This window comes from Cryptomeria japonica, chromosome 11 (genome assembly GCF_030272615.1).
Source record: "Cryptomeria japonica chromosome 11, Sugi_1.0, whole genome shotgun sequence".
In the NCBI taxonomy this organism is placed as follows: Eukaryota; Viridiplantae; Streptophyta; class Pinopsida; order Cupressales; family Cupressaceae; genus Cryptomeria; species Cryptomeria japonica.
In genome coordinates, this window is record NC_081415.1 from 54,996,453 (window position 1) to 55,024,022 (window position 27,570).

Sequence of the window (27,570 nt, forward strand, 5' to 3'; positions counted from 1 at the left end):
ATATTAGAACATCGCAATTTTGTACCACTGACTATTGACAAGCAAAAGATTACTCTAATCAAGAACCCAGGTATCCAGAGGGAAGGAAAGAGAAACACACTTAAGATGAACCTAGATCTTGCCATCACATGGATCTGGGTAAAAACAGAAATCTTTTTCCTCTAAAAGCATAAAGTATCCTAAAGCACGGTTGCACAGGCAATATGGTAGAACATAGATCATGCTTCCTACTAATACAAGAAACCTATCAATCCGCAGGCTTATTGGTTGATAGTGTTGTGGCACACCTTGCAGAGCATGGATTAAAGAATCACCTCAGTGCAATTAGATTAGGAACAAAAAATGAAATCTAATAATACCACACAGAATACAAGAGATCATCCATCCAACAACGCAGTTAGATCATTGAGATCAACAGATATGCTTTGATTTCAAGCGATCAAAGCAATGTTGGGCATATCCATTAACAATGACAGATCATTTAAAGTAGAAATTGTTGAGTCTTAATCTGCCTCATTAAATGTCTTTCTCTTCACTACTCTATAGTTGAATTTATATTAAATAACTACCTTCAATATAAGTTCTTTGAAAAATTAATATCAACAACAGAACTAAAAGAAAAGCATGATACCTACTACCATGCATTCTCATTTGTGGAGTGTTATTCGGATCAGGACCACCATTTTAAAACCCAATGCACAGCTTCTTCGACAGCGTGTGCAGGAGAAATAAGGACTTTCATTATTTCTCCAAAAAAAAAAGACCTGGAGCTTGGTATGCTTAGATCTTCTAACAGCAATGAGGTAGAATCTTGCATGCCAGGATGTCTATTCTTCAAGAAAGACCGCATTGCAATGGTATCTGTGTTAGCTTTGAACCTGGAGATAGAAAACTAAATAGTATCACCTCCTTAATCTTAATCCCCATATTATTAAATAAATTGTGCTCTAATTTCTATGCAAGCACATGCATAGAGTCAAAGCATAGATATGGTTCTGATGTCCTGAATTAAGAATGTGCTACAGACCTTACGAAACAACAGGTTGACTCCATTCCCTCCAGTCCTGAAAAGCACAAATGCATATTGTCATTTCAAGATCATTAATTTTTATAACAAGAGGCCTTTTGTATTTGCCTTCACAGTCAGTCCTTGCCCAGAGTAGTTTTATCTCTTTTTAACTAAATGTCCAGCCCAAATATGTCATAAAACCACCAAATGAGTGTTTAACCCTAGAAATCAAAGAGGAATTTAAGAGTAGGCATCAATCGCTAACAAGAAAATTCAGAAAATAAATTACAATTTTGGATCCATTTTCAAGTTCCATCTAAGTGAATACTACATTTCTAGTTCTATTCGACAAGCACACTTTGTTTGATTGCAGTGGTGATCTCTGTCACCATGGGCACATTCATATATTTGTGGTAGATTATTTGTTCTAAGATTTCATCCCCACGTTGTGAGAAAATCCCATTTCTTAGTTTAAATCAGATAATAGGTCCATTCCTTGGCACGCTTTTGGTGTAAGTGTACCTACTTAGCTTCTTGTATCTGGCAAATGACCATTGGCATCGAATGGCCTATCGTTTGCTTTGTAGGTGTTCTAGCATTGCATTGTAGTCTACATCATGTTAACAGTTAAACTGATAAAATACTTGCCCATTTTTTGTTATTTGAAGAATTGCCAGTAAACTTAAGGCCTTTTTAACTTAGTATTTGTATACTTAATAATATATCCGGCTTACTGCAAACAAAAAAAACAGAGAAAATTTGAACAGAAAAAATCAATAATCTGTCTTCACCAATTTTTTAAGGTCGGTTGAATAACACCACCAGTGTTGTTTCTGTTAGTGTTTTATGCATGTCGTTGCCAAATCCAGCTTTCAGATATTCCTCCAAACACTAATTTTTACTTGCAATACTGCCCTGCAAGGAGTTCTTCAAGTCTTTCTGCCCATACCATGAGAAGCAAAAGCTGTAAGGTTCTACCTTCTTTAACTAAAGATTAAACAAAGAAAGACCTTGATTTGAGTCCTTGTTACTGAAACTCAACCCAAATCAAAATCTACATTAATTACACTGCAGCGCACTAGTCCCTCAAGGCCCTAAATATGGCATATTGCCAGTCTCGGTGACTAGGGGGCATTCTCCAATCAAACCAATGGAATATGTTAAAGGAAAAAGTAGTTTACATCCTACACTATTCAATGTTCTAATAAAGAGTTTAACATCCAACAGTAGGTTCTGTTTTTAAGAGTAGAATTACTGAGAAATGAGATCCAGTCATCTTGTTTAGGTTTGTACACTGAACTGTTTAAAATTGTCATGAAAAATTTAACACCCAAGAGAAGTTATACTTTCTTAAAATATAGGGTATTAGAAAATTCTGAGAAATGTCGAATCCGTTTGTCCTATTTAACTCAAACTGTACGGCTATATATTGGTTTATATTCACGAGTATATAAACAAGACAATATGCTCCTCAAAGAATGGGTATCCTGATGTAATGGACCCAGACTTTGCATAGTTTTTGGGACTAAGTCTGTTTGTGTGTTCATTGACCTGAACATCTAGCCGAGTTCAGATGGCAGAATATCGGTCTAAGTGGATCTGTTGGGGATCACTTTTGCATTGGGGCCGACTTGAGTAGACAAGTACCGAGGTGCTTCGAGGCTCGAGCGGTTAAGCATTCGGGGCCGACTTCTTGGATCAAGTACCGAAGGGGTTTTGCAGATAGGTGAGGACCTATCTGGGCGCACGACACGGGGCGGATCGCGGGCTTATGCAAGTCCTATGTTTTGGCCAACTTGCATAGTTCATTGAGCTGACCGTTGGAAGCACGCGGATCATCTCACTTGATTTTTGCGAGCCGTGTGATCGGGGCGTTACAAGATCTATGGTGCGGATAATCTTCATCCATCTGATGCGTTGCGAGACTACTTGGCTATATAAGGCGGGATGCCTTAGTCATTCCAGCATGAAGGAAGCAATGGAGTGAGAGATCATCAGAGCAAAAGTTTGGAGCGGAGCGCAGTTAGGCGGAAGGGGACTTGGAGAGCCGAGTTGGTCTAATTGTGGGACTTGGGACTGAGCTATGAGCTCTGCATGATTGCATTGTAATAAGTTTGGTTAAGTGTATTGTTAGGTTCAGACCTTAAGGCGACTCGTGTTTGTCAACACAGCACGCTTGGCTTTGATTCTATAATATTGGTTTTGCATAATAGAAAGCATCCATGTTTGCCAACCTACTTTGTGTGTTCTTGTGCATCTTGAGTTTGGCATCCGACTTGTCCGAGTTGTTTAAGTTTACATTGATTTGTATTCCGCACTAGGCAACTTGCAAACATTGTGTTTCTAAGGCGACATTGAGTTCCGGATCGTTTGAGTACGAGAAGGCATAGTCTGGGTTGGTTGTCTGCAGGCCTCTGCGCACTTGAGACGCCCAATTCCAGTGCCGCGCGGATCTCGCTGATAAGGTCCGTGACACCTGATATACCAAAGGATAAGACACCTCTCAGGGAGGAGGAAAAGGAAAGAAACCTTTGAAACTAGCAAACTAGAAAAGGGATGCATCCATAAACATGGGAAAATATTCTCTTTTGTTCTTCATTGATGGTAAAGCAAAAAGGACAAAAAGAAATTGAATATGGCCATATTTATACCACGTTGAGAAATAATAGCAGCATATATACCATGTTGAGAAAAGTGATGGTGAATCATTCTTCTTACTCTAAGGCTACCTTCTTCTCCCTTACACAGGTAACAACCGATTACTTCTACTAAGGCACATGTAGATGGATGTCTCCTTTTCATGAAAAAATGCAAATTCTTAATTTTAACAATGCTTCTCCTAGTAATGAAATTTATCGGAACCGTTAGAGCTATTTCTATAAGTTTGGTTTATGTCAACTTTCTCAGCAGCCAATACCTTGATCATAGTCTTCAAAAGTTTGTTTATAAGTTCGTTCTACAATATCCTATTGCAGGCATCACAATTTAATTTTAGCGTACCTATCATCTCCAAGTCCACATGGCCACAGGCATAGTAAAAGACCACCTGCAATGTTGTTCATCGATATTGTTTTTGCAATGTACAATGGATACCTGCAGTTTCTAAGTATCAATGAAGTAGTCTGGTTGTGTCATTTCCTTACCATAAATTTGTTTGTTGCAAGACATCATTACTGGTATTGCTTTTCACCACAAGGCAAAATTCTTTGGGTACCTGAAAAACACACAGAAGTTTGAACAGACACTTTGACATATATTTTGTTTCCCATGGGTATTATTGAATAGATACATTGCTAATTAATACAGATGCAAAAGCATATGGATTTCAAAGAATCGATGTTGTTCAATTAATCAAGGAGACAAAGCTCCTTTAAATAGAGTTACAAAGATGATGTTTCTAAAAGAAACAATCGTTAACTAGAGGCGAAATTAGAAACAACTTAAATGACCATTAATAACACAAAGAGAAAGATATTATTCTAATACCCTCCCTTAATGGTCATTGTTCTAATTACCAAGAGAAATAACAGAGAAGGTTGCCCCCTTCTTCTCAGAACATGTTGCAACAAAAGACAAGAGCCTGCCACTAACTCTGCCACTTGAGATGAGTCTGCCACCAACCCTCCCAGAAACTGCAGAACTTCTCGAGATACCCAAAACAACACCAACCGTCCAACCTGACGTTGGTGTGTCTAACTAGAGACACACCAAGAACAGTTGTCACGATTTTGAGGAAAAAATCGGCAAACCCTCCAAACTATTGCAGATGAGCAAGATGCCCGAAAATAGACTGCAAATAAGAGACTAGTGAAGATGTTCACACAACAACTCTAGGTGCGACTAAAAACAGACTACAGCAAAGTACAATTTTTGAGGAAAAAATATTAAAACCCGTCAAAAAAATTTTAGGTAAAAAAATATTAATAACTGAAACAAACATCGATGCCCATAAGCCATCTTCATGCTTTTCGAGGCACGAAAAATGAGGTACTGAGAAGATGCTAAGTGCACAAAACCTGACTGCCTTCCAACATCAAGTTGGTCAATGACACCATCTTGCACGTTTCCCAATACACGGAAAACGAAAATACTGAAAAGAGGCGTTGGCACGGAATTCAAAAAAGAATCAAATCCCAATGCAGAAACAGAGGCAGATGCAGGTACAGACTTCAAAAAAAATGAAGTACGGCGGGCACGAATTTCAAGAAAAAAACTTCCATTGACCCAAAAAAATCCGAAAACCCAAAAATCCTTGCGAAAAACCCAAAAAGAATCTGGTGTTGGAATCTGGATCCGCTGGCTCGAAAATTGAGACACCCAAAAAATTCTAACGACGACCCAGTTGAGATCTCGAAAAACACACCAAGAATCTACAATCGGAAAAAAATGTCAACTTGATCTGAAGGGTAATAACCCTAATCGAAAATGCAGATTTCCGTCCAAAAATGGCAGAAAAAAATTTGCAGGCGGGAAAAAAATTGCATCGCATGGTTGCGCAAAAAGCAGGAGACACGGGTCGCGAGAGAGGGCAGAAAATAGCCAGAAAACCCTAGTAGCTGCAGCCAAAACGAACTGCCAAAGTAGCAATTTCGAATAAACAAAGAAATTTTTCAAAAAAAACTGTTAAAAATTCATGACGAATTTTTAATTGAAAAATTATTTCAAAAATAACCAAGGCTCTGATACCATAATACAGATGCAAAAGCATATGGATTTCAAAGAATCGATGTTGTTCAATTAATCAAGGAGACAAAGCTCCTTTAAATAAAGTTACAAAGACGATGTTTCTAAAAGAAACAATCGTTAACTAGAGGCGAAATTAGAAACAACTTAAATGACCATTAATAACACAGAGAGAGATATTATTCTAAATAGAGTTTGAACAGACACTTTGACATATATTTTGTTTCCCATGGGTATTACTGAATAGATACATTGCTAATGATATACTTTCTATTTTATGACAGAAATTATAGAACAGATCTTACTTCCAAAATTTTAAGAATTTACAAATGGAAGTGACAACAGACAATGTTTCTGGTTCTGCTCTGGATCCCAGTTCAGGTTCGCAGATTCAGTTTGTGGATCCAGAAAAACAAAATTGGCAATTGAGTTCATTTTAGATTCATCCATACAAAAAAAATCATATATATATTTGCAGCCTAAAAGCAGGAATTAAGTTTTAGAATGCCACATAAGATCAGATATATCATAATTTAAATCTGTAATACATAAATATATTAAAAACTAAAACTAAATAAATAATTTATAAATTTATAGATATCAAATATATTCTATAAATAAATAAATAAACCTAAAAAATTATAAATCAATAAAATATTCACTATACAATATTAAATAATTGGGAAAGCTTACAAAGTATTTGCCATGTCCGTATTACTAAGAAGTAATTGGTAAAAAATTGATTGATATTATTTACAAAAGAGATCGAGTCTCTTATAGAATACAAGATTTACAAAAAAATGGCAAGTTTCTAAAAAGAAACTGCAGATGATCATAAAATGATCTTATCAACTATATTACAAGAATATTGAGCATTAAACATTATAAAATATTATTTTAATACCCTCCCTTAATGCTCAATTTGTCAACTACATCGAGATGCCCTCTGAATTTTGCAAACTTATCTGGACTGAGCGACTTGGTGAGAATGTCTACAGTCTGATCTGCAGTTGGAACATACTGCAACTGAACTGAGTCGTCTTCAACAAGATTGCGAATAAAATGACAATGAGTTTCCACATGCTTGGTTCTTTCATGGAAGACGGGACGCTTGGCCAGTTTGAGCACTCCCTGATTATCACAGAACAAGGGAGTCGGACCTGCTTGAGACATTTGCATATCCGCAAGCATCCGACGACGCCAAACTGCCTCACAAGCTGCCTTAACTGCTTCTCGATACTCTGCTTCTATCGAGGAGAGGGCCACTGCCTGCTGCTTTTTACTAGTCAATGTGACTGCACCAGATCCCAAATTGAACACATATCCATATGTTGATTTCCTATCATCAACCAAACCTGCCCAATCTAAATCTGAAAAAACACTGAGTCTAGGATCGTGACACCTAGTGTAAAGAAGTCCATAATCAGAAGTGCCCTTCACATAATGCAGCACACGCTTCGATGCGACCCAATGATCAGCCTTGGGGGCTATCATGAAGTGTGAAATGTAGCTCACTCCAAAAATGAGATTAGGTCTAGTGGAAGTGAGATAGATGTGACTGCCCACTAGTTGCCTGAATTATGTTTCATCTACAGGAGGAGAATCAGACTTGGCTAACAACTGCAGTCTTGTCTCCATAGGCGTGGAAGCAGGTTTACAATCCTACATTCGAAACCTGTCAAGCAAGTTCCTGGCATACTTAGACTAAGAAATAAAAATGCTACCATCAGTCTGCCAAACCTCAACACCTAAACAATAATGGAGAAGCCCCAAATTTGTCATATCAAAGGGCTTGCATAGGCCTTGTTTGATTTCTGCGATCAAATGTGTTGAACTGCCAATAATGATTAAGTCATCCACATAGACAACAAGAAAGAGAATATGATCACCAGAGTGTTTGATATACAAATTACTATCAGAAGGGCTCTGCTGAAAACCATGAGCAACCAAGTACTAATCAATCTTGATGTATCACCTTCGAGGAGCCTGCTTGAGTCCATAGAGTGCTTGTAATATAGTCAATAAGATCATTTTATGATCCTCTACAGTTTCTTTTTAGAAACTTGCCATTTTTTGTAAATCTTGTATTCTATAAGAGACTCGATCTCTTCTGTAAATAATATCAATCAATTTTTTACCAATTACTTCTCAGTAATAGTCCGGCTGAACATAATCAATAAAATTTTTAAAGATGTATATATAATAAGGTTACACAAGCAGAACAGTTACGGCAGACTAATGAGTGAGACATTTCAGCAAACTGCATTCTCCATTCTTTTCAAAGCCATATGGCACAGACATTTCAGCCAGCACAAGAAGGATTTCAAGCAAGGAAAATGCATTCTCCATTCTTTCCAAAACCATCACACACAAACATTTCGGCCAGCACAAGAAGGGTGTTAAGAAACAAAAATGGTATTTGCATCCAATCAAGTATGCAGCTATTTCCTAGTTCATTCTAAAAATGATAAAAAAACATAATTAAAATTTTTTTAAAACTGCTAATTTGCACAGCTTCATTTTGGGTAGCATCAGACCTGTTGGGTTTCATACAAGTTTGCTTAGGTTTCCTTGGCCATCCCTGGGGAGTCTTCAGACATCCCCTGCTACGGAAACATCCCCTACACCACCTGGTCTTCCCAGGAACAACCCCCACAGCAGAAGATGGTCATGGGACAGCGGAGGATGTTTCATCCCCATCCCATCATCCCCAAGATGTTACCATTCCCAAACGAAAAGTTTTTAGGGGGTACACATTCCCATATACAGTGAACTCTACTAGTTTGCATACAAAAGAAACAACAAACCAAACACAAAAACTATTCCAGCAACAAATAGCTTTTATTTCGTTTTACAATTTAGAGTCTAGATACACAAATAACAACTACAATTTACTAAATTGATACACCTACTAGGCAAACCCAGTATGCAGACTTGACTTTTTGAAGCTCCTAACAATGCTTTGCAACAAGAAGATATGATGCTTTATTTTTGTTGATGATATGTTGATAATCTCGATGATGTCCTGCACTACAAACTGCGATTGCCAAAGAGTTTTGTTCCCAAAGACCAAGCTGATAGTGGATACACTTGAGATTTCCTTTTTTCTTACCTAGTTCCAAAATTGTTGTAGAGCGTCAAACTAAGCTTTTGTTTTAATTTCCAAAAAGATTTCCTTTTTTCTTGCCCTCACACCTCTTATAACCCACTACCTCATGTTCCTCAATTAACACCAATCACTTCTTGAATTGGTGGCAGTTAACTAATAAACGACTCCCTCACTCATGGGCAGCCAACTAACAATCAGTCCTTCAAATGAAGGCAAACAACTTTTTCAATAAAAATAACAGATTTGCAACATAAACAACAATCTACACCAAGCTATATCCAAACAGCATCAGTTTATCATACTCAAACAGAACCAATAACTAGCTGGATAACACATAAATTTGCACAAAACAAATCAAACTCAAGTAGCAACTTATATTGATTATAATCTGATTACTACAGCAAAAAGACTGTTATGACAATTGTTACAACAACAACACGCCACAACTACAATTCTGAAACAAACAATACTCGAATGAACAACTGAACTTCCCTACAAATCCTTGAAGCTCGAATGCACTCCCTAAGTGAGAATGCCCTCAAGAACCAAAGGGTTTTCGTCCTTTGATTCTAGCGACCAAAGGGTTTTCATCCAATGTTTACTTTCTCCTATGGATTTTCGTCCATAGAAAAAATTACGACCACAGAGTGCTCTATAAGTGAAAATAACATAACCATGGATGATCTCAAGATGCAAAGTTTCCCTAATTTTATATGCTGCAACCTAAATGACAAGACTAATTGACCTAAACCTAAATTGGTGCCAAGGCTCAAATTTGTATTTTACATGCTACATCACAAATCAGCCTTAGTTGGCCTTTTGCACGTCACATTACATGTCAGCCTTACAAGTCTTACAGACCCCCAATCCCCAACCTCCGACAAGTCCTTGGCATGCATCAAGCAACAACCCTAATCCCTGATCTTCAACAGCTCTTTGGCATGCGTTGAGTAGCAACACCAACCCCCGACTTCCAACAGGTCCTTGGCATGCATCAGGCAGCAACCTCAAACCCCAACCATTGACAGCTCCTTGACGTGCATTGAACAGCAACCCCAATCCCCGAACTTTGACAGGTCCCTAGCATAGGTCAAACAATAGCTCCAATCCCAGACTCCAATGGACTCCTCCAGCAAACAGTTCTCATCTGAATTTGAAAAAGTGACATGACAAGTTAGAATGCCTTTCAAAACAAAGCAATTAGCTGCCCATGAGATTGGCTCCCTGAAGGGAGTTCCTTCCATTCTCCTAGTTGTGGCATCTTAGGTATGCCCTTAAGTATCATGTCCTTCCCATGAGATTTGAACTTCAATTCCATGGTTTTATAGTTTTGGGAAAATTCCCCAAAGGAATGCAATCACTATACACCAAGGACCATATTTGCTTCCCCTAGTCCCAACACAGAGAAATCATAAACAGATAGGGTTAGTTATTTTCTTGATCCTATTGTCAGCTAATACATTTGTGATGAGCAAGTTCTTGGGTGAGTTAATGATAACATGGACGCTAACCACAAAACTTGAATTTTGATAACCAAGTGAAAGCACAAGAGAATAGATGCAATTGATTATTACAAGTTCGCATGGCATTTGGTATAACATTAACAATTCATTTTGTGCATACTTTGAACTTAGCACGTGATGGTTTTAATTAACTCAAGATGCACTGAATAGACAAAGCCCAAAAGCAATGTTCTAATCATAAAACCCAAAGGCAGAATAAGAACTTGGATCCCACTTTGCACGATGTGATTTTAATTTACTCTAGATGCATAAAAAATCAGCATCATGGTCCAGATGGACAAACCCCATTAGCAAAGATTGATTTTGAGTCTGGAATAGGACCTTGGATCCCAAATTTTTCACTGCATCATTTAACTTCCTTTGATGGTTCTTTTATATGTTCAAGCCTCAAAGGAAGTCTTCAACCTCTAACTTGATACAAATCTTGATCAATATCCTAGCAACCATGCTTGATTATATTTTGAACAATAGGGAGATGAGACTTGAGATTTTACATCCATTTATCCAGCTGGCTAAAGAGCTGCAATAGAAATGCATTCAGTTGGCTAAGAATGTATATAATATACTCTATTATAAACTTAAGCCTCGGGGAAATATTTTTTTGTAAATGATGTGAAAATCCTAAGCATCTTCAAAGGCGAAACATTGGTACATGACTAATAAGTTTCCTACAACAGATGAAGTTGTGGCAACATTACAAGGGAATAAATGAAAATTTAACTAGTCTGATACACAATCAACAACCAAGCTAAATAAGAAGTTGAAAATAAAACCTGCTTTATTAATCCCAAAAGCATTTGTTTGAAAAATATAGAATCTACTACGATAAAAAGCCAAACCCAATTCCCATTGATCTATTAAATCGGAAATTATATCAATGACCAAAGTGCTAAAGCATTTGAAGGTCCTACAAAAATATAATTTTACAGGATCACAACATCATAACTCTCGTCAAACCTTAAAATGTCTATAGTCATACATATTATCGAATGAGGGACCCTTATTAACTCATGTGATTGAAACCAGAATGTTTAACTAAAGAGTATACAAGGCAAAGTATACTTATCCTGTATTTAAAAGCACTTACTCTAACCCTGAAAGACCTACTTAGCGACTTGCATAGATGCCATAATTGCTATAATTGCTCTATTAATACTACAAAATGGAACAAATCTTGGAATTGGCGACTTCTTGGTTCTATAAAACAAAAATCTAATACGCTCCAAAAGGTCTAGTAAAGAAACTAGACTGTGTACCTAATGTTTTCTAGTGAAGCCATGGCTGGAAATGCCATACCGATACTTCTACGTTGTTGTCACTCCTCCTGCATTACCAATAGTCTCCACAAGAACACTTTCCGTCCTTAAAATGATGGAAACGTTTTGCATCCCTTACAATAAGTTCACGGTCCTCGATCTTAGAAATAATCTTGATGGCGTTATGACAATCGCCGCACACACGAAGGTTCTTGATTACTCGCAATGTTGTTCCAGGTGGGGTGCTGATGAGCCCAAAAGCTATTGCCAACCTCTCACTGTGATGCATCAAAGCTATCTCTTTCTGTGCCTCATCTACGTCATGCAGCACATACCTTGTGTCAGGCACGTACCCTGCTTCCTTCATCTTGCCACTCAAGTCATCTAACTTTGCATAGATCTGTTCCCTCTGCGGATGAGATAAGGTTCCTGCTCTATACTCATGCACATTACTTGCCTTCGGCGTTGGGGATTTCATGATATCTGCATCTCCCCCAATGTCCCTGCTATTGTTTCTAGCTCCTCTATTAGCATATCTTCCACTTATACCGCCTGTATTCGATACCGGCACAGTTGCCATATTGGTATCCAATTCAGCGATCTTGTTGGCCACCCGTTTCTCCATCTCTGCATTGCCATGGCTCTTGCAGAAATTCAGTAAGGTATTCCAAACTGAAGCAGTCGGTTTCACTGACATATTATTGATAAATTGCTCTGCCTCCTCCAGCCCGCCACCACGAGCAAGTATATCAACCATGCACACATAGTGCTGCATGGAATACAACAGTCCATAATCCTTGCTCATGGACTCGAAATACTGCCTGCCTTTGTCCACCAATCCCAATCTACTACAAGCCCAAAGCACACCAAGAAAACTATTCCCGTCCGGCCTCAAACCATTCTCTTGCATCTGCCCAAAAGTCTGCAGCGCCTCCTGGGCGAGTCCATTATATGAATACCCAGCAATCATGAAGTTCCAGGAAGCAGAATCTCGCTCTGACATTTTGTCAAACACTTGTTGTGCATCCTGCACACTCCCACATTTCCCATATAATTCAAGCATTCTATTATTAACAGAAATATCTGGCCTAAAGCCAGTCCTATTCATATGCTCAATAACCCTTTTTCCCTCATCCAAAGCTTTTCTATCCGCACAACACTGCAGCACACAGTTGTAAGTATATGAATCCAAAAAAGTACCTTTTTCTTCCATTTTTGTAAAAGCTTCCATGGCTTCCTTCAGCTTCCCTTCCTTGGCCAAAATCCTCAAGTCCTCTTCAGCCGCACTGTTGGTCGCGTGACCAGTATTTCTGCTAATTGCATTTGCTTGAAACGCATAGTTGGCTGCAGCAGACGTGCTCAAGCGATTTAAAAGCACGTTGATTTTAGGTTTGCATCCGTCGGGAAAATGGGTTTCTTTTGACGTATTGAAGCTTAAAAATCTGTAAAACACGAGGGAGTTTTCGTGTGTAGGTATGCTTCTTTCCTTAAAAATTGCGGTGATGTTCCTGAACCTGTTTATACCCAATGTCTTGGGTATCTTCATAATTGCGCAAGCCATGACTGCCTGTTCCTGCTGCTGCTTGTGTTCAGTGAAATATGACAAATGATAACCCCTCGAGAGGGTTTTATAAAGGTATATAATGAAGAAGGCTTGTTTATATATTTGTATGAATGTGATGGTTTCCTTTGCCGTGGTTATACCAGCGCTGTTCTAGCAAAAATATGACTGTAACGATGACTATGACAGCGGTAATGATACTCGCGAGAACTTATTTTAGGTTAATATGGTTTGTACAATTTAAATGGTGTTTTTGTAAGCAATAATTTTTTAACATTCAATAGGTCCAAGATAGTTTATGTGATAGTAAATGCTGTTATTTTTGTTTTGTAAAGTTTGTTATTTAATTTGATAATGAGTTTCTATTCTTGCAATCATCTTTTCAATGAATAGATTTTGAAAGAAGGTTAAACTAGCAATCACATTGTGGTGTACAATGGGTACACCGATGAGGTGTGGGAGTTCAATTAGGAAAAACATTGGTGTATTTTTTTTATACATTTTTGTAGTAAATGAGGTGGGTTGTGAGGCCACTTAGAAATTTATGTTTTTTTGTGCAAGAAAGGTTTCAAAGTAGAAGTAATACCTTCAAAATCAACAATGCATCCATTTACAAGGATCAAAACATGATTAAAACAAAACATTTGAATTAGGAAGATAATTAGGCTCCTTTACCAATAGACTCGTGTTATGATTGCAAGAGAGAGGGATATATATATATATATATATATATATATATATATATATATATAGAGAGAGAGAGAGAGAGAGAGAGAGAGTGTCAGAAATAAGTAATAGAGAGAGGTGGAGAGATAAAGAGATAGAGATAGGGAGGGACAAATATGGAGTGTGCTTGTATACGCGAGAGAGAGAGAGAGAGAGAGAGAGAGAGAGAGAGAGAGAGAGAGAGAGAGAGAGAGAGAGAGAGAGAGAGAGAGAGAGAGAGAGAGAGAGAGAGAAGGATAGAATGAATGAGAGATAGAGAGATAAGGATAGAATGAATGAGCGATAGAGAGATAGATAGAGGAGGTGAGAGATAAATTTATCGAGAGGTATGGATCGAAGGAGAGAGGAAGAGGGAGAGAAAAATAGACATAGAAAGAGGGATACAATGAGAGAGGGGTAGCTATCTTAAGATGAGTTTGAGTCATGGGAAAATTGTAACATTGCTTAGAATAAGGTCAGTGATTCATATAAAGGATACCTAGAGTTGATGAATTACAATACTTAACCAAATGGTGTTGATGATTTGTGTCTTTGATCACTATGCCAAACAAATTTTAACATTACATGCCAAATAAAATTGATAGTTTATGTTTATGATATCTACAATAAACAAATTTTAGCACAACAAAATAAAATCTAAAAATCATACACGTGAAATCTATTTCAAAAAAAAATTAACACTAAACAAAATAAAATCAATAGAAGAAGAAGTCTAAGGTGGTTTTATTTTATTAAAATGTGAGTCAATAACTATGAGGCACAATTCATAGTAAACATTTGAAAACATTTTGTCATCATTAGTTGGCAATAAAGCGAAACCCATGTGAATTAATATTTCATTGATTTCTACATAGACAAGCACATAAGATTTGTAGTAGAAATAGAGGTAAAAAATGAATGACAAGAAAAAGCAACTATTCTACACTTCGATGTAATTATAGTTTTTAGATTTATTTGATAAAACATAAAACATACAATTTTTTTTATTTTTAATATTTTTCACTTTATGAAATTAAGGATTAATTTAAAAAATATACATATAACTCTCTTACAATCATTATGATTTGCGAGGAACAAAGATACTTAACTATTTTTTCTAAGAGATGCCTAATCTTTGCCAACATTTGACCTAAGACTTTGCTTTCACAATACTCTACAATTCAAAGCTTGCTTTTTCCATTCACTTTTTTTTACTTTATTAAAATTATACTTAAATACTCAATTCTTTATTTTTCCTTATTATAATTCCACAAACCAAATTTAAACTTCAAAAAGCTAACATTATTTTCATCATTAAAAAAATATTAGTAAAAATAATGTTATCATATACAATGTTAAAATAAAAAGTATCGATAAAATCAAACATTGGTAGAAAGTTTATAGTTTAAAAAATACTGCATGAAATTGCTAATGTTTTTTGTTTCAAATTTTTGAAGGAATGCCATAGTTTTGGGGTAATTAATATGGTATCTCACTGACGTCGTATAAATTTGTTGGGCAATTAATTTAGCGTTTGCCAAGGGTGCATTGTTTTTGGCTTTTAAACAAGGGCCAATTAATAAAATGATCTAGGCTCACAAAAAGCAAAGAAAATCATGCAAGAATTGGGGTAGAATGTTCCTCGCAAATTCCAAGACATAATGATAAAATAGTATGAAACCCTACTCAAGCAATACAAAAATTTGAAAGCAAAGTAGATAAACGAGATAAAAACGGTGAAAGAGATGAACGAACAGAATCCATTCCATTGTCTTGCAAGCCTATATCAAATTTAAGACCGTCGAATTTTTAAGTGAGGGTGAATTTTGTCATAGGGAATGCCTTCGGCGTAATTACTTATGTTCTTGATCTAGATGTCTTTGAGAGCTTTACAATCCAAAATAAAATGCTTGTATTTCAACTATCTCAACTATGTAAAAGGCACATACCCTAGTTTTGCAAACCACTTTTTGCTTTCTATATCTTCATGTTTCACAGCAAAGACAATGCGAGTTAGTCCTAAATTAGACAATGAAAATCTTTGATTGATAGGCAATATTGGCATCTAAATAGGCCTTTTATTGATAACTCAAAGTAGGGTTAAATTCCTCTAAGTAACCATTATTCTTTCTCCCTAATGTCTTTTTCCACATAGATTTGTGAAACTTATATACAACAAAGTCTTTTTCCTAATGTCTTTTTCCACATAGACTTGTAAAACTTACCATTATTCTTTCTCCCTAATGTCTTTTTCCACATAGATTTGTGAAACTTATATACAACAAAGTCTTTTTCCTAATGTCTTTTTCCACATAGACTTGTAAAACTTATATACAAAAAGTCTTTATTTCTTTAACATTATTGGGGCAAGAATTCATGTGAATGCACCATTTGTTCATCTACTTATATTTTTCTTCATATGTTGATGGATTGGCTTCCAATGAGGACTTATCATTAGAAAGGGATTGTGTGTGTGTGTATAATGAGGGGTTTTGTTAAAGTGTAGAATGAAGGATCTTGGTATCTTAGTGTATTTTGCAGTGGTTGCTCATAGGCTCTATAAAGGGTTCAAGTAAAAATCAAACTTCAAGTAAGTATTTCAGAAAGCTTTAAGAGCTCAACATTGGAGTTAGGCAAGGTAGATAGTTATCTTCTATACTTTTTGTTCTATACATTGACAAACTTGAAGAACATGGTTGAATTGAAATAATGGATAATATTACTCTAGGGGAGTAATTTTCATGATTGTTTGATACATCGGTGAGCTTATTTTGATTTCTAAAGTTCAGACAAGGGTTACAAGAGCACTTGCTTCCCCTAGCACTTGTTTCCCCTTGAATATTTTTACAAAGATGTGAATATGGAAGTTAGCACTAGCAAGATCAAGATCAAAATCTTCTCCAATAGAAACAAAAAGAATCAATTCAAATTATATATTGAAGGAAGTATTCTAGACGAAGTAAAAAACTATAAATACCTTCAATAAGAAAGTTATTCTGGAAACTTATAGAAGGAAGAAACTTTAGGATGGTCAAGAGTGTTTTTTTCTTTCAAAATAGACGTGGAGAGATGAGTTATGGGATTAGAAAAAATATCAAACTCTATTTGGGTTATTAGTAATTTTGGCATGCTTTATGGGTGTGAAATATGAGCTAGTGACACATTTGAAACCAAGTGAATGTAGACAAAGAATCTAGAAATGCATGATCACAAAAAAAATCAAATTAAAAAATTTGGTCCTACATGATGCCCATCTTACTAAAACATTTATAATTTCAATATAAGTCATTGCTATCATTTGAACTCAAATCTATTGTGCTCCTTTTTTCTTGAGTCGCTTCATTTTTCTTGTGTTGTCTAAACCATTTAGGACCCATTTGTTGATAATCAATCTAAGAAATCTTCTAAGTTGGATGCCCCATGTTGTAGTGTTGTTCAAATGAGTTAGGAGATGTTTAAGAAGTTTTTATAAGATTTGTTTTTGGAAAAAATTGTGTGATTTAATAATTTTTAAGCAAAAGATGGCAAAGTCACCGAAATATATTGATTATATAAGGGAGGAAATTGCAGCATTCTTAGGTAGCCCCCATATACAAGATATGATATGAAAAAAAAAAAAAAAAAAAAAACTCGGGGGCATCAAGCACTGGCAAAATTACATTAAGATTTACCATGACAACAAACCATGATCCCAAACAAAAATAGGGAATCATCATATCAACAAAGAAGCCAAATAACAAAATTACCAAGTCAAAAATGCAGAGACCACCAACACAAAAATAATGCACCACCCGAGTAGAGAAAGCCATAGACATCATATGAAGTTGACACCATTAGGAGCCCACACATCCATTAGGGCATGGGTCATCATCAGGTGTTCCCATTGAAATTTGCTACACCTCAAAGAATCCAAATAGAAACAGGACTGAATGGATGCCAAAACAATTGTCACAAACCTTGCCCAAAATCTCCAAAGGAAGAGCATCCTGAAACCTATCCAGATCAAGCATAATGTCATTGAAAAGATCACCAATCAACCTTTCTTAAAGAGAAGACAAGTAGTTAGCAAAAACATTATATCTCCCCAAATTTTGCAACTTCATGAAGACCCTGATAGGAGCCATCCCTATTGAGAGGTCAAAACAATGCAAAATCCCCTTTAGAACTCCCATCGAAAAAGATAAGCTTGCAAAAATCTAACAACAAATTCCAATACCATCTCCATATCTTGCAAAATGTCCATGCAGTTGAACAACAAACATGAAGCAACCTCAGATAATAGAGCCTGAGGATGGTCTTTTAACCATTGTTTCCCTGACACTACCCTGATAGTTACTTTTGTATGATCACCATCAAAAACAAAGACCATACTTAATTTAACAAAGTTGTAGGCAGCAAGCTTCAACCACTCCCAACAACATCTCGGTAATTACGCTCTCCAATGATTATCCATGGTAGATACAACTGGAGATATGCAATGGTGAAAAATGAAACAAATACATATCCAAAACAAGCCATATTTTATAAGGATACCCAAGGCGGGAAGTACAAAACACCAATTTGGGATAGCTAAGTAATGATGTAGAAGTATCCTCATCTTACATGATGTAAGGAAAGGAAAGGGCTTTTTATATTCCACGATGCCAGCAATCTGTATATGAGTCTACAAATGGGTTAGATCAATATGGGACTACCTCGTACTTCTTGTTGGAGGTACTTAACTACACTACAAACGAGGCATGCATACCTTAGCTAGAGCCAAAAGTCAATAATGATACATGGGTTTGATACATGGGGAGCATGCATAATTAAAAATGAAATGGAATTTCACAGGAGCTAAAACTATCATCGTTCCAACAAATGATGAGAAGGACAAATACAACTTGGCCCCTGTAGACCCCTTCCAAATCATGAAGAAACAAAAGCTTGCAAAACACCAACACACCTATCCAAGGCTAAGCATTAGATAGGGAGCTTAGAAACATCCCTTACCAATTGATCCTTAAGATGGGGGACACTTAAAAATTTCATAGAGGAGGAGAAAATTTTAAGACCCAAATTCTCATCAATGACCATATTAGCAAGATCATCAACACAACCATCAACTTCCTAGAAATAATGTGTAACTTAAAAATCATCAAAGAAAGGCAGAAGAGAGTAGATATCATTTGCTAGATATTTCAACTTCCAAGAAGAGGTTGAATTATTCAACATAGCACGGATAATTACCATAGAGTCACCTTCTATACAATTTTTTTTAGGCCAGAGTCAAGGGCCAATAACAAACCAATTCTGAGGGTAGAGAATTGTGCCACATTATTTTTATTAGATTCAAGAGACTTGCAAGTAGCTTTTATCACTTCTCCCAAAGCATCCCTAAAAATAACACCAGCCCTCAAGATGCTTGGATTACCCCGAGAAACACCATCAAACTTCATCTGTTCCAATGCTAACAAAGGGGGACCATTTGGCTTCCAATTAAAGATACTTAGTGTCTTGAAGAATAATGGAACCCAAAGCAAGAGGGGGTTTCAAGGATTTTCATATGTTCAAAAGTTTCATATCCCATGAATAGAACCTCAACCTCTTGTTGGAATTCTTAATCACATTTGATATTGTAACTTCAAAAATATATTTCTCAATAGAAGAGATAGCATGCCACACTAGAGATGAAGTTTTCCTAAAAAAAAGTTATTTTGTTCCAACCAAACATACCATATCAAAATGGAGGGACTAAGGTCCCAAATGCAGGTGAATATTGATTCACTATACAACAATGACCATTGTTGAAATTGGCCCAAAAGAGTATTATGAAAAGGAGCATGCTAGTCTAACATAGATTTTTAACCATGACCAACAAGATTGCATTAAATTACAGTTCAATAATAGGTGATCAGAGGACTCAAAAGCATTCCCACAAAGAACACAAGGAAAAAGAGGGGTAATACCTAATTTGTCAAGCCTCAACCCTATTAGAATTTTGTCCTTAACTGCAAGCCAAGAAAAATTACCTACTTTTGGTAGACATGATAGCCACCAAAATAGTCTTGAAGCTTAATTCTCCAAACCCTCAGCAACAACAAGGTATTCATACCCCTTCTTAATAGAATATTGACCCAAAGATGCTTTGGTCCAATTGATATCATCATCTGTCTCTGAATAAATTTTGGTTCCTTTTGATAATTCTCATTTCAAGATTGCTTTCATATGGGTTGGAACTGGTAGGAAGTCAAAACATTTCTATTTAACCTTAAATGGAAATGAATTGCCACTAATAGCCAGGTAGTCCTTAACATTAGAGCCCCAAAGAATCTTTAGAATTCATTCATTTCATAACCAATTCCCCCAAAAATGTAAAAATTTATAACCATTCCAACTATCTTCTCAAAAGGAAGCTTTCTCCCCATTATTAACTACCCATGTTAAATCCAACAAGAGAATGTCCCTACAAAATGTCATAAAAATTCACATTTTTTAACCGAGTGCAATTCTCTCAAAGTGAAGATTCTCTCCCCACTCATATTTGTTTGTCCTCACAACTGGAATGGCAACTAGGTTACAAAAACTCAATTCAGGGATTGGACATCCTTACTGAATAGCTAGCTTTCTTGTAGCAAAGGCCCATTTACTTTATTGTCTAGGGACGTAAACTTGAAACGGGCCAGCACTGAATGTGCACTAAGTTCAAATCACAACCATTCTATCCTACTGTAGGAAAGGAAATTCTCTGAAATAAATGTGCAAAAACGTAATGAACTAATACTTAATCAGAACTCTCAACTGAAAGTAACTGAAGCAACTGCTACCAAATGATAAGGTTCTGGCCAGCGGATAGGAACTACTCTGCCCGTTGTGGCTACAGGAACAGACACAGGAACTGATTTCAGTGGCTGCAGGAATAGTCAAATGCCAAAACAACAACTATTGCAAGATGGAAATTAACTGAAAAACACAAAGGGACTACTCACCAAGTGGGTCCCCTTGAGTGAGTATATCCAAAATTCTTAGATTGCAACTGATAGCCTCAAAATAACATTGACTTCTTTATTCCAAATTGACTACAGCTGGATATTACAAATTCTATGGTCGTTCTATGCCCTCAAGAGGAGATAGAGACCTTTTATTTATAAGGAAACTTATAACAAATTCCTAACAAATCAACCCACATTCCAATGGAATAGGTGAACAAGTTTATTATACTAAAAAAGAAGTTAGTGCAGGAAAACGGAACAACATTTGTCCTGCAGCTGAGAAGATATAGCATGATTTTCTTCCTGGATTTAAGCTCCACTAAGAACAAATATGAATGTCCTACAAAGCACTCTGCTGAGGAAGCGATCAAGTGGTTACGACCTCCTTCAATGCTACTTTACTTTGAATAGGTCTACATCGTAACGACATGTTGATGTTTCTTTTAACCACCAGCTTAGTCTTTCTTTCTTCTTGGTTGACCCTGCATCATGGTGTTAACGTGCACAAAAGCATGTGTATCTACTAATGTTATCATAACATAAATTAAACCACATTCTAAGATTGATTTAGATAATTTGCATAGATGAACCATTTAGAAATCATTATATAACAACCTTAGGTATATGATAAATCAGTTCCATGAATACTTAAAAAGGCATCAACTAGGAAAGTTTTCTGACCTAAATATTATCCAGACACAAGACCTAAGAAGGAATTCTATGACAAAAATATATCAAAACAAATTTATTATTTTGGCTCATCATTGCCCCCAAACCTAGCTTTTTGTTGATCCTCCAGCAATAGGAAAGTTTTGAATTCTGGCATTGATTCTGAAATTGTCGGGGGTAACCTGCCCAGAACCTCATGTAGACAAACTCCAATAGAATCCTTTCATATTTTCCAATTGTGCCCACCTAGAGCGTTATTTTGCTTCATCATATGGTGGGTCATTATTCCTGCATCCCATTAGTGGCCATAAGAGAATTGTTGGTTGGAAACTAAGGGGCATTCAATGTGTTCCTTTCGTTCTTCCCAAATATATATATTTGGGTGCCCTCCTTAGCGCTGCATGATAATTTCATAAGGAATGTGGCTCAGACTGTTTCAACTCATCGATAGGATATTCCTACGTTGGACCAAATGTCCTATTGCTACTGTATGCGAGAAAAGCGGGATGATAGAACTTGAAATGTGGAAAACGGAGCTCTATGGAGCCTTGCTCACACACCCACGGGACTTCTTGGTGCAAGCTATAGAGTTATGAAGTATAACTCAGCTTCCCAAGGATGGTTTCATGGTTCTCTATCTTGCACGGTCCCTCAAACCAATGTTTTTGCTCTCAGATCACTGAGCAAAATGGTTTAGGGATGGCAAATGCAAGAACAAGGGATGTTTTTTGTTGATTTAATATGAGATGCCTCCTAAGCTATGCATGATGCTACAAATGCAGTAAACTAACTATAAGATGACAAGGTTAGTAAACAAAACTATCCTAGCATACTATACTAGTTCATGATTTAAGCTATATGATAAGGAACATACTCTAAATTAACATATTTAGATTAATTCCTGATTTAAAAGAAAAGCTAAATGATGAGCATATAAAATATGAAAGCTTGAATGGATTTGAGTATAAGTGAGATGCTAAAGTCTTGGATCCTTTTAAAATGGAGGAATGAGAGCTCTATTTATAGCAAAAATAGGGCAATGGATGGCTAGGATTGAAAGGTTTAACCAAGGGTTGAGTTTGAAAGTTGTCAATCCATGTTTGCAATTTGCACCAATGAAATGGTGACAATTGTCAACATAAGGTTGGTTGAGAGGAGGTGTAAGAAGCATTAAATGCTTGAGAAGACCTCATGGTTACCCTAGGGATTAAGGGTTAAGGTTAGGTTAAGGTTATCCATTGGATAAAGCTTTTACCCAAAGGATAAACTCTTGTGCAAAGGTTTAAGGATAACCATGGTCAAAGCAATAAATGCTTGACGAGACCCTTGGGTTAGATGGAGGTTGAGTTTATGGAAATTCTTTAACCATGTAAGAGGGTTTGAGTTAACCATTAATGGTTATGAAGACTTTGTGGATAACTTTGTAAGAGTCCTTCCAAATTTGGGGGCATTCAACAAGTTAGCTTGTTGAATGGATAAAGGCTTTAATTCATTTTGAAGACTTTACTCCAAATTTGAGAAGTGACCTCCTCAAATTTAGGGGAAAGTGATAATGAATGGGTTATGGGTTAATTAATCAGGATTAGATGGATTCTAGAAGAAATTAGGAAGAGGGTTAGGATGCAAGTGGGAGGTGTAGGATTTTGCAAGTGGATGGAGAGATAATAGGATTTATTAAAATAAATTGCTTTATTTCAATTTGGTTGCAATTTAGGATAACTATTTTAATTAAATTTGAATTTAATTAAAAAGTGGATAGGGGTTTTAATTGAATAAAATGGATTTATCCTATTAAATGGTATAGTGAATTTAATTGAGTAATTTACTTAATTAAATAGAGGAATGCAGATAATTTAATTAAATTAGATTTAATTAAATAGAGAAATGAATATAAAATATTCATTTAGGAATATGGTCATTTTTATACGTCTACAACTACATGTCCTTCTCCTATAAGCATTTTCTCAGATTCCCTATATATTTCTTCTCTTAAGGGTAGAATGTCTTTCACGAAATATGACTAATACACAATTTTCTACTAGTCATAATAAAGTCTTCTTGGATTTCTTGACTTGGCTCTCAACGGAAGTGAGAGATCAAGTTCTTCCTTTCTATGTATCTGGAATTTCTCTTCCCTTGTAATTTCATTTTGAACCCATGACATGAGAGCTCTCAGCTAGATATCTCCAATGTAAAGGAGAGGGTTCTAATCAACGTCATTAGGAACAACGTAATTATGTAAATAAAATTCACAGAGCAAATTCTTGATGGTTGTAGGAGATGTTTGGTAGACATGATAGAATTACTCAAGTGTCTTTAAAGAGGAGCTTAAATCCCTAACAATTCTCATCATTTGGAAATAAATATGTTGTTCCTTTAAATACAAAGAGTAAACTCGAAGCGGTGCTCTGCATTGCATTAGCTGCGGTACCATGGTGCCTACCATTTCCACCTTAATTTTAAACTGAGCAATCTCCTCATCTTTTTGTTCAATGATCTTCTTCTACTGGTCAATAAGCCTCTACATTTTTGCTTTTTCTAATTCCCATTCTTAGTAAAAGGCAAGTGCTATTGCATGACTGGTAAGAGAAGATGGTTGTCTATGAATAGGTGCTTTAGGATTTGTTTTCCAACTTCACTTCTTGTTTCAACAATTTGCTCTTCAGCGGATGCCAAACTGTTAAGCCCATCAAAGCCTACTTCTTGTAGCTTCTCATGAGGGTTTTGCAGCTCTTCTTCCTCATCTTTTTCTTCTTCCTTACTGAGCTCCTTAGGTGAGGATGAAGGAACATCATCCTAGTGAGGATTGTGTGGCTCATGTTCTGGAGAATCAACCAAAATGTTGGCATTTGGCTCCTCTGATTGCTTCTGATCTTTAGGCTTTTTTCGAAGCCTACCGCTTCTTCTCCAAGACTTTTCTTTGGTGGCTGCAGGACAACTTCCTATACCTAATTCCTCAGCTACTTCAGTGGTTGCAGGACAAACCGTTTTTGCAACTTTCCTTTTCTTTGCAACAGGAGAGGCTAAATCCCCACTTTTTCCTTTCTCTTTCTTCTTTTATGTGCCAATATGTTTCTCTTTGCCTTTTTCCCTCTATGTAGCAGCCCTAGTTCTTATTAGGATTTGTGAAGGAACCCCTGTCGAGGCTTCTTTTGCTTCAGACAAGGCTCTCCTTGTGAGGGTTCCTCTGTTGTAGGAACATTTTGTTTTGGTGATATCTCAGAGGATGAGGATTCAATAGGAGGACCAGGTCTTTCAAACTTTTCCCGCTCTTGAGATGGGAGAGGTTCCACTGGACCCACATTATTTACCCTAAATCTTTTAATTTTCACAAATTCATCCCAAGACATTGGGGAGACATCTCTTAAAGACCTTTCAATCAACAACTTAATCAAACAATGATGAGAAACAAAGTGAGGCCTACCTTTCTGCATTTTTGTTGTGCTAATGGAAAGAAGATTGTACAATATATTCAGAACATTCATCCTTCTCCCATGGCGTAGATGAATCAGAAGCTTAAAATGATGGGAATGTAGACATAAGAATCTCCCTTCACAAGTTAAATACTTCAAGACATATAATCCTACTGCTCTCCATTCAAGCGGAAGAGATTCTCGTCTGGCCCCCTGTTTATCTATTACCAAAGGTGGGTCTCCCTGTCATGTAAACTCTGCTCTCACACTTCGTGCATCCTTTGATTCAGGGTATTTTCCCCATCAACTAGCAACCCAATTACTTCCCTAATCCGTTCTTTTGTCGCTACAACTCTCAATCCTTTCACCTGGGCTTCTCCATCTGAAAATGTGCGGGTGAATTCTCTTGCAACCTCATCATTAAACTCAGTTAGCTTCAAAAAATAATCTAACCACCCGCTATTGCGGAATGTTGGCTCACAATCCTTGTCTTGGAGAAGGATATCATGGACTGTAGGTTCATGATGAACAGGTGGACCACCCATTGTAATAATGAAACTCTCAACTCACCAATGGTGGAAATATGCCCAATTCTGCAACTTTCAAAAGAAATATGCTCTATTTGGCTAGAACCCAGCTGCAATTCCAAAATAACTCAAGGCAGACAAAAGGAACCAAGCACATAATATCACATCAAACCAAAAATTGAAAAATTTAAACTCAATCTGAAATGACATAAGAATTATCCGCGAGATTAATTCACATCGTACTCCCCCCCCCCCCCCCAATCTAAGGTTTAACATGTGTCCACACATGCGGAGGATGACTGAAAAGGACACTATGCAAATATCATGATGATATGAAATATGGTTTAATTACATGTATGTAACAAAAATAAATACACACGAGCATACCTGATATCGTGCCATAATGACTGCAATTGGAGAAATTTATTATGTAGGAAGTTGATCCACTGTGCACGGTAAGCGAGGTGAAAATGAATGACGGAAGTGGAAAGGAATGAGTGAAGGCGGAAATGGAATATTTTTCATGCATAAATGTACTTCCACTAAATATGGAAGTATTTATTATGAAAATGCAACAAAGATTTAGGAAGAAGATGAAACAGAAAAGTTGTCGTCTATTGCTGTAGGAATCTCAACATTTTCTGGATTAGTGAACTACTACAGGAATGTGTCCTTGGAAAGAGGCTTGTGATAGAGGTGCATGCGATGACCATTTACCAACAATTTGAATTTGACAGGATCAATTATGGACAATCGTACTGCACCGTTAGAGAATGTTTCAATCACCTCATAAGGCCCTAACCAGCGTGTCTGCAGTTTTCCCAAATTGTCCTTATACCTTGAATCATAGAGAAGGGCCCAATCGCCTGGCTTGAATGCTTTTTCTTTTATATATCGATCATGCCACTTCATGCGTTGATTCTGAATTGTTTTTGTGTGTTGCAGCTGACTTTTTTATTTCGTCCAAGGCATTAAGCTGCAGGAGCCTTTCCTATTGTGCCTCAGAGAGAGTCATATCCAAGGCTATGGTTGTTCTTAGTGTTTTATGCTCAAATTCCACAAGCATCATAGCTTTTATCCCATACACCATTTCAAAGGGTGTAAGCCCTATTGTGGTTTTCCAAGTGGTTCGATAGGCCCATATTGTTTCAAATAACCTACTAGACCAATCCTTACAATGAAGAGCTACTGTCTTGGTTAATATAGATTCAAGTTCCCTATTGGTGATTTCAGCCTATCCATTTGCCTGAGGATGGTAGGGAGTGGATTTCCTATGCCTTATATTATATTCATTGACCAGAGCGGTGATCAAAGTGGAAGTTTATTGTGCCCCTTGATCTGTCACAATCTCTCTGGGAACTCCATATCGAGTAAAGATCTCTTCATATAAAAATTTTGCTACTTTATTATCCCTGGCATGTTTGAATGCTTTTACCTCAACCCATTTTGTGACATAGTCAGTACACACAAGAATATATGACCTACCATTTTATGATGGATCAATTGGCCCAACAAAGTCTAACCCCTATTTGTCAAATGGTGTAACAACCACTTGTGGATGTAAAGGCATCTCATCAGACCGAGTTGATCTTCCCATTCGCTGACATCTATCACATTTTATGGTATAATTGACTGCATCTTTGTGCAAAGTCGGCCAATAATATCATATAGTCAATATCTTGAGAGTTGTTCTCTTGGTAGCAAAGTGACCTCCACAACATCATGGCAGGCATGAAGGATATCATAAGTTTCATCTTCTCTAACACATCGCCTCATAACTTGATCTGGCCCTATATAGAATAAGCAATTTGCTATCCATGAAAAATTGAAACTCTTTTCTACCAGTAACAACCTTTCTTTTGGCGAGAAATAAGGAGGGATCTTGTTAGTTATGTCAGCATACCATGGAATGTTCACATTAATTGAAAACAAATGCTCATCTGGAAAGGAATCATCAATGGCTTCAGAACTATCATGTGTTTGAATTCCGGTCAGAAAGTTTGCCACTACATTTGCCTTACCTGGCTTGTCGATGATAGTGATGTCAAATTCCTGCATTAACAACAACCATCATGCCAACCTACCTGAAATGGAACTTTTATTCATAAGGTACCTGATGGCTGCATGATCAATATGCACAAAGA

At 36.7% G+C, this 27,570-nt stretch overlaps 1 protein-coding gene across 2 annotated transcripts; it reads right to left on the reverse strand.

Moving 5' to 3' along the window:
* Positions 1 to 377: 377 nt before the first annotated feature.
* On the reverse strand, positions 378 to 13,337 carry LOC131051359 (pentatricopeptide repeat-containing protein At4g02750). Of its 2 annotated transcripts, none has more exons than XM_057985839.2 (3): positions 11,621 to 13,337; positions 1,028 to 1,064; positions 378 to 878 (listed from the first exon to the last, which is right to left on the reverse strand). In XM_057985839.2, the coding sequence occupies exon 1, from the start codon at positions 13,139 to 13,141 to the stop codon at positions 11,654 to 11,656; it is 1,488 nt and encodes a 495-aa protein (XP_057841822.1). In that variant the 5' UTR covers positions 13,142 to 13,337; the 3' UTR covers positions 378 to 878; positions 1,028 to 1,064; positions 11,621 to 11,653. The 2 variants fall into 2 exon arrangements, with proteins under 2 accessions (XP_057841822.1, XP_057841821.1); XM_057985838.2 differs by having other exon boundaries at positions 11,581 to 13,337.
* Between the last annotated feature and the right edge of the window lie 14,233 nt (positions 13,338 to 27,570).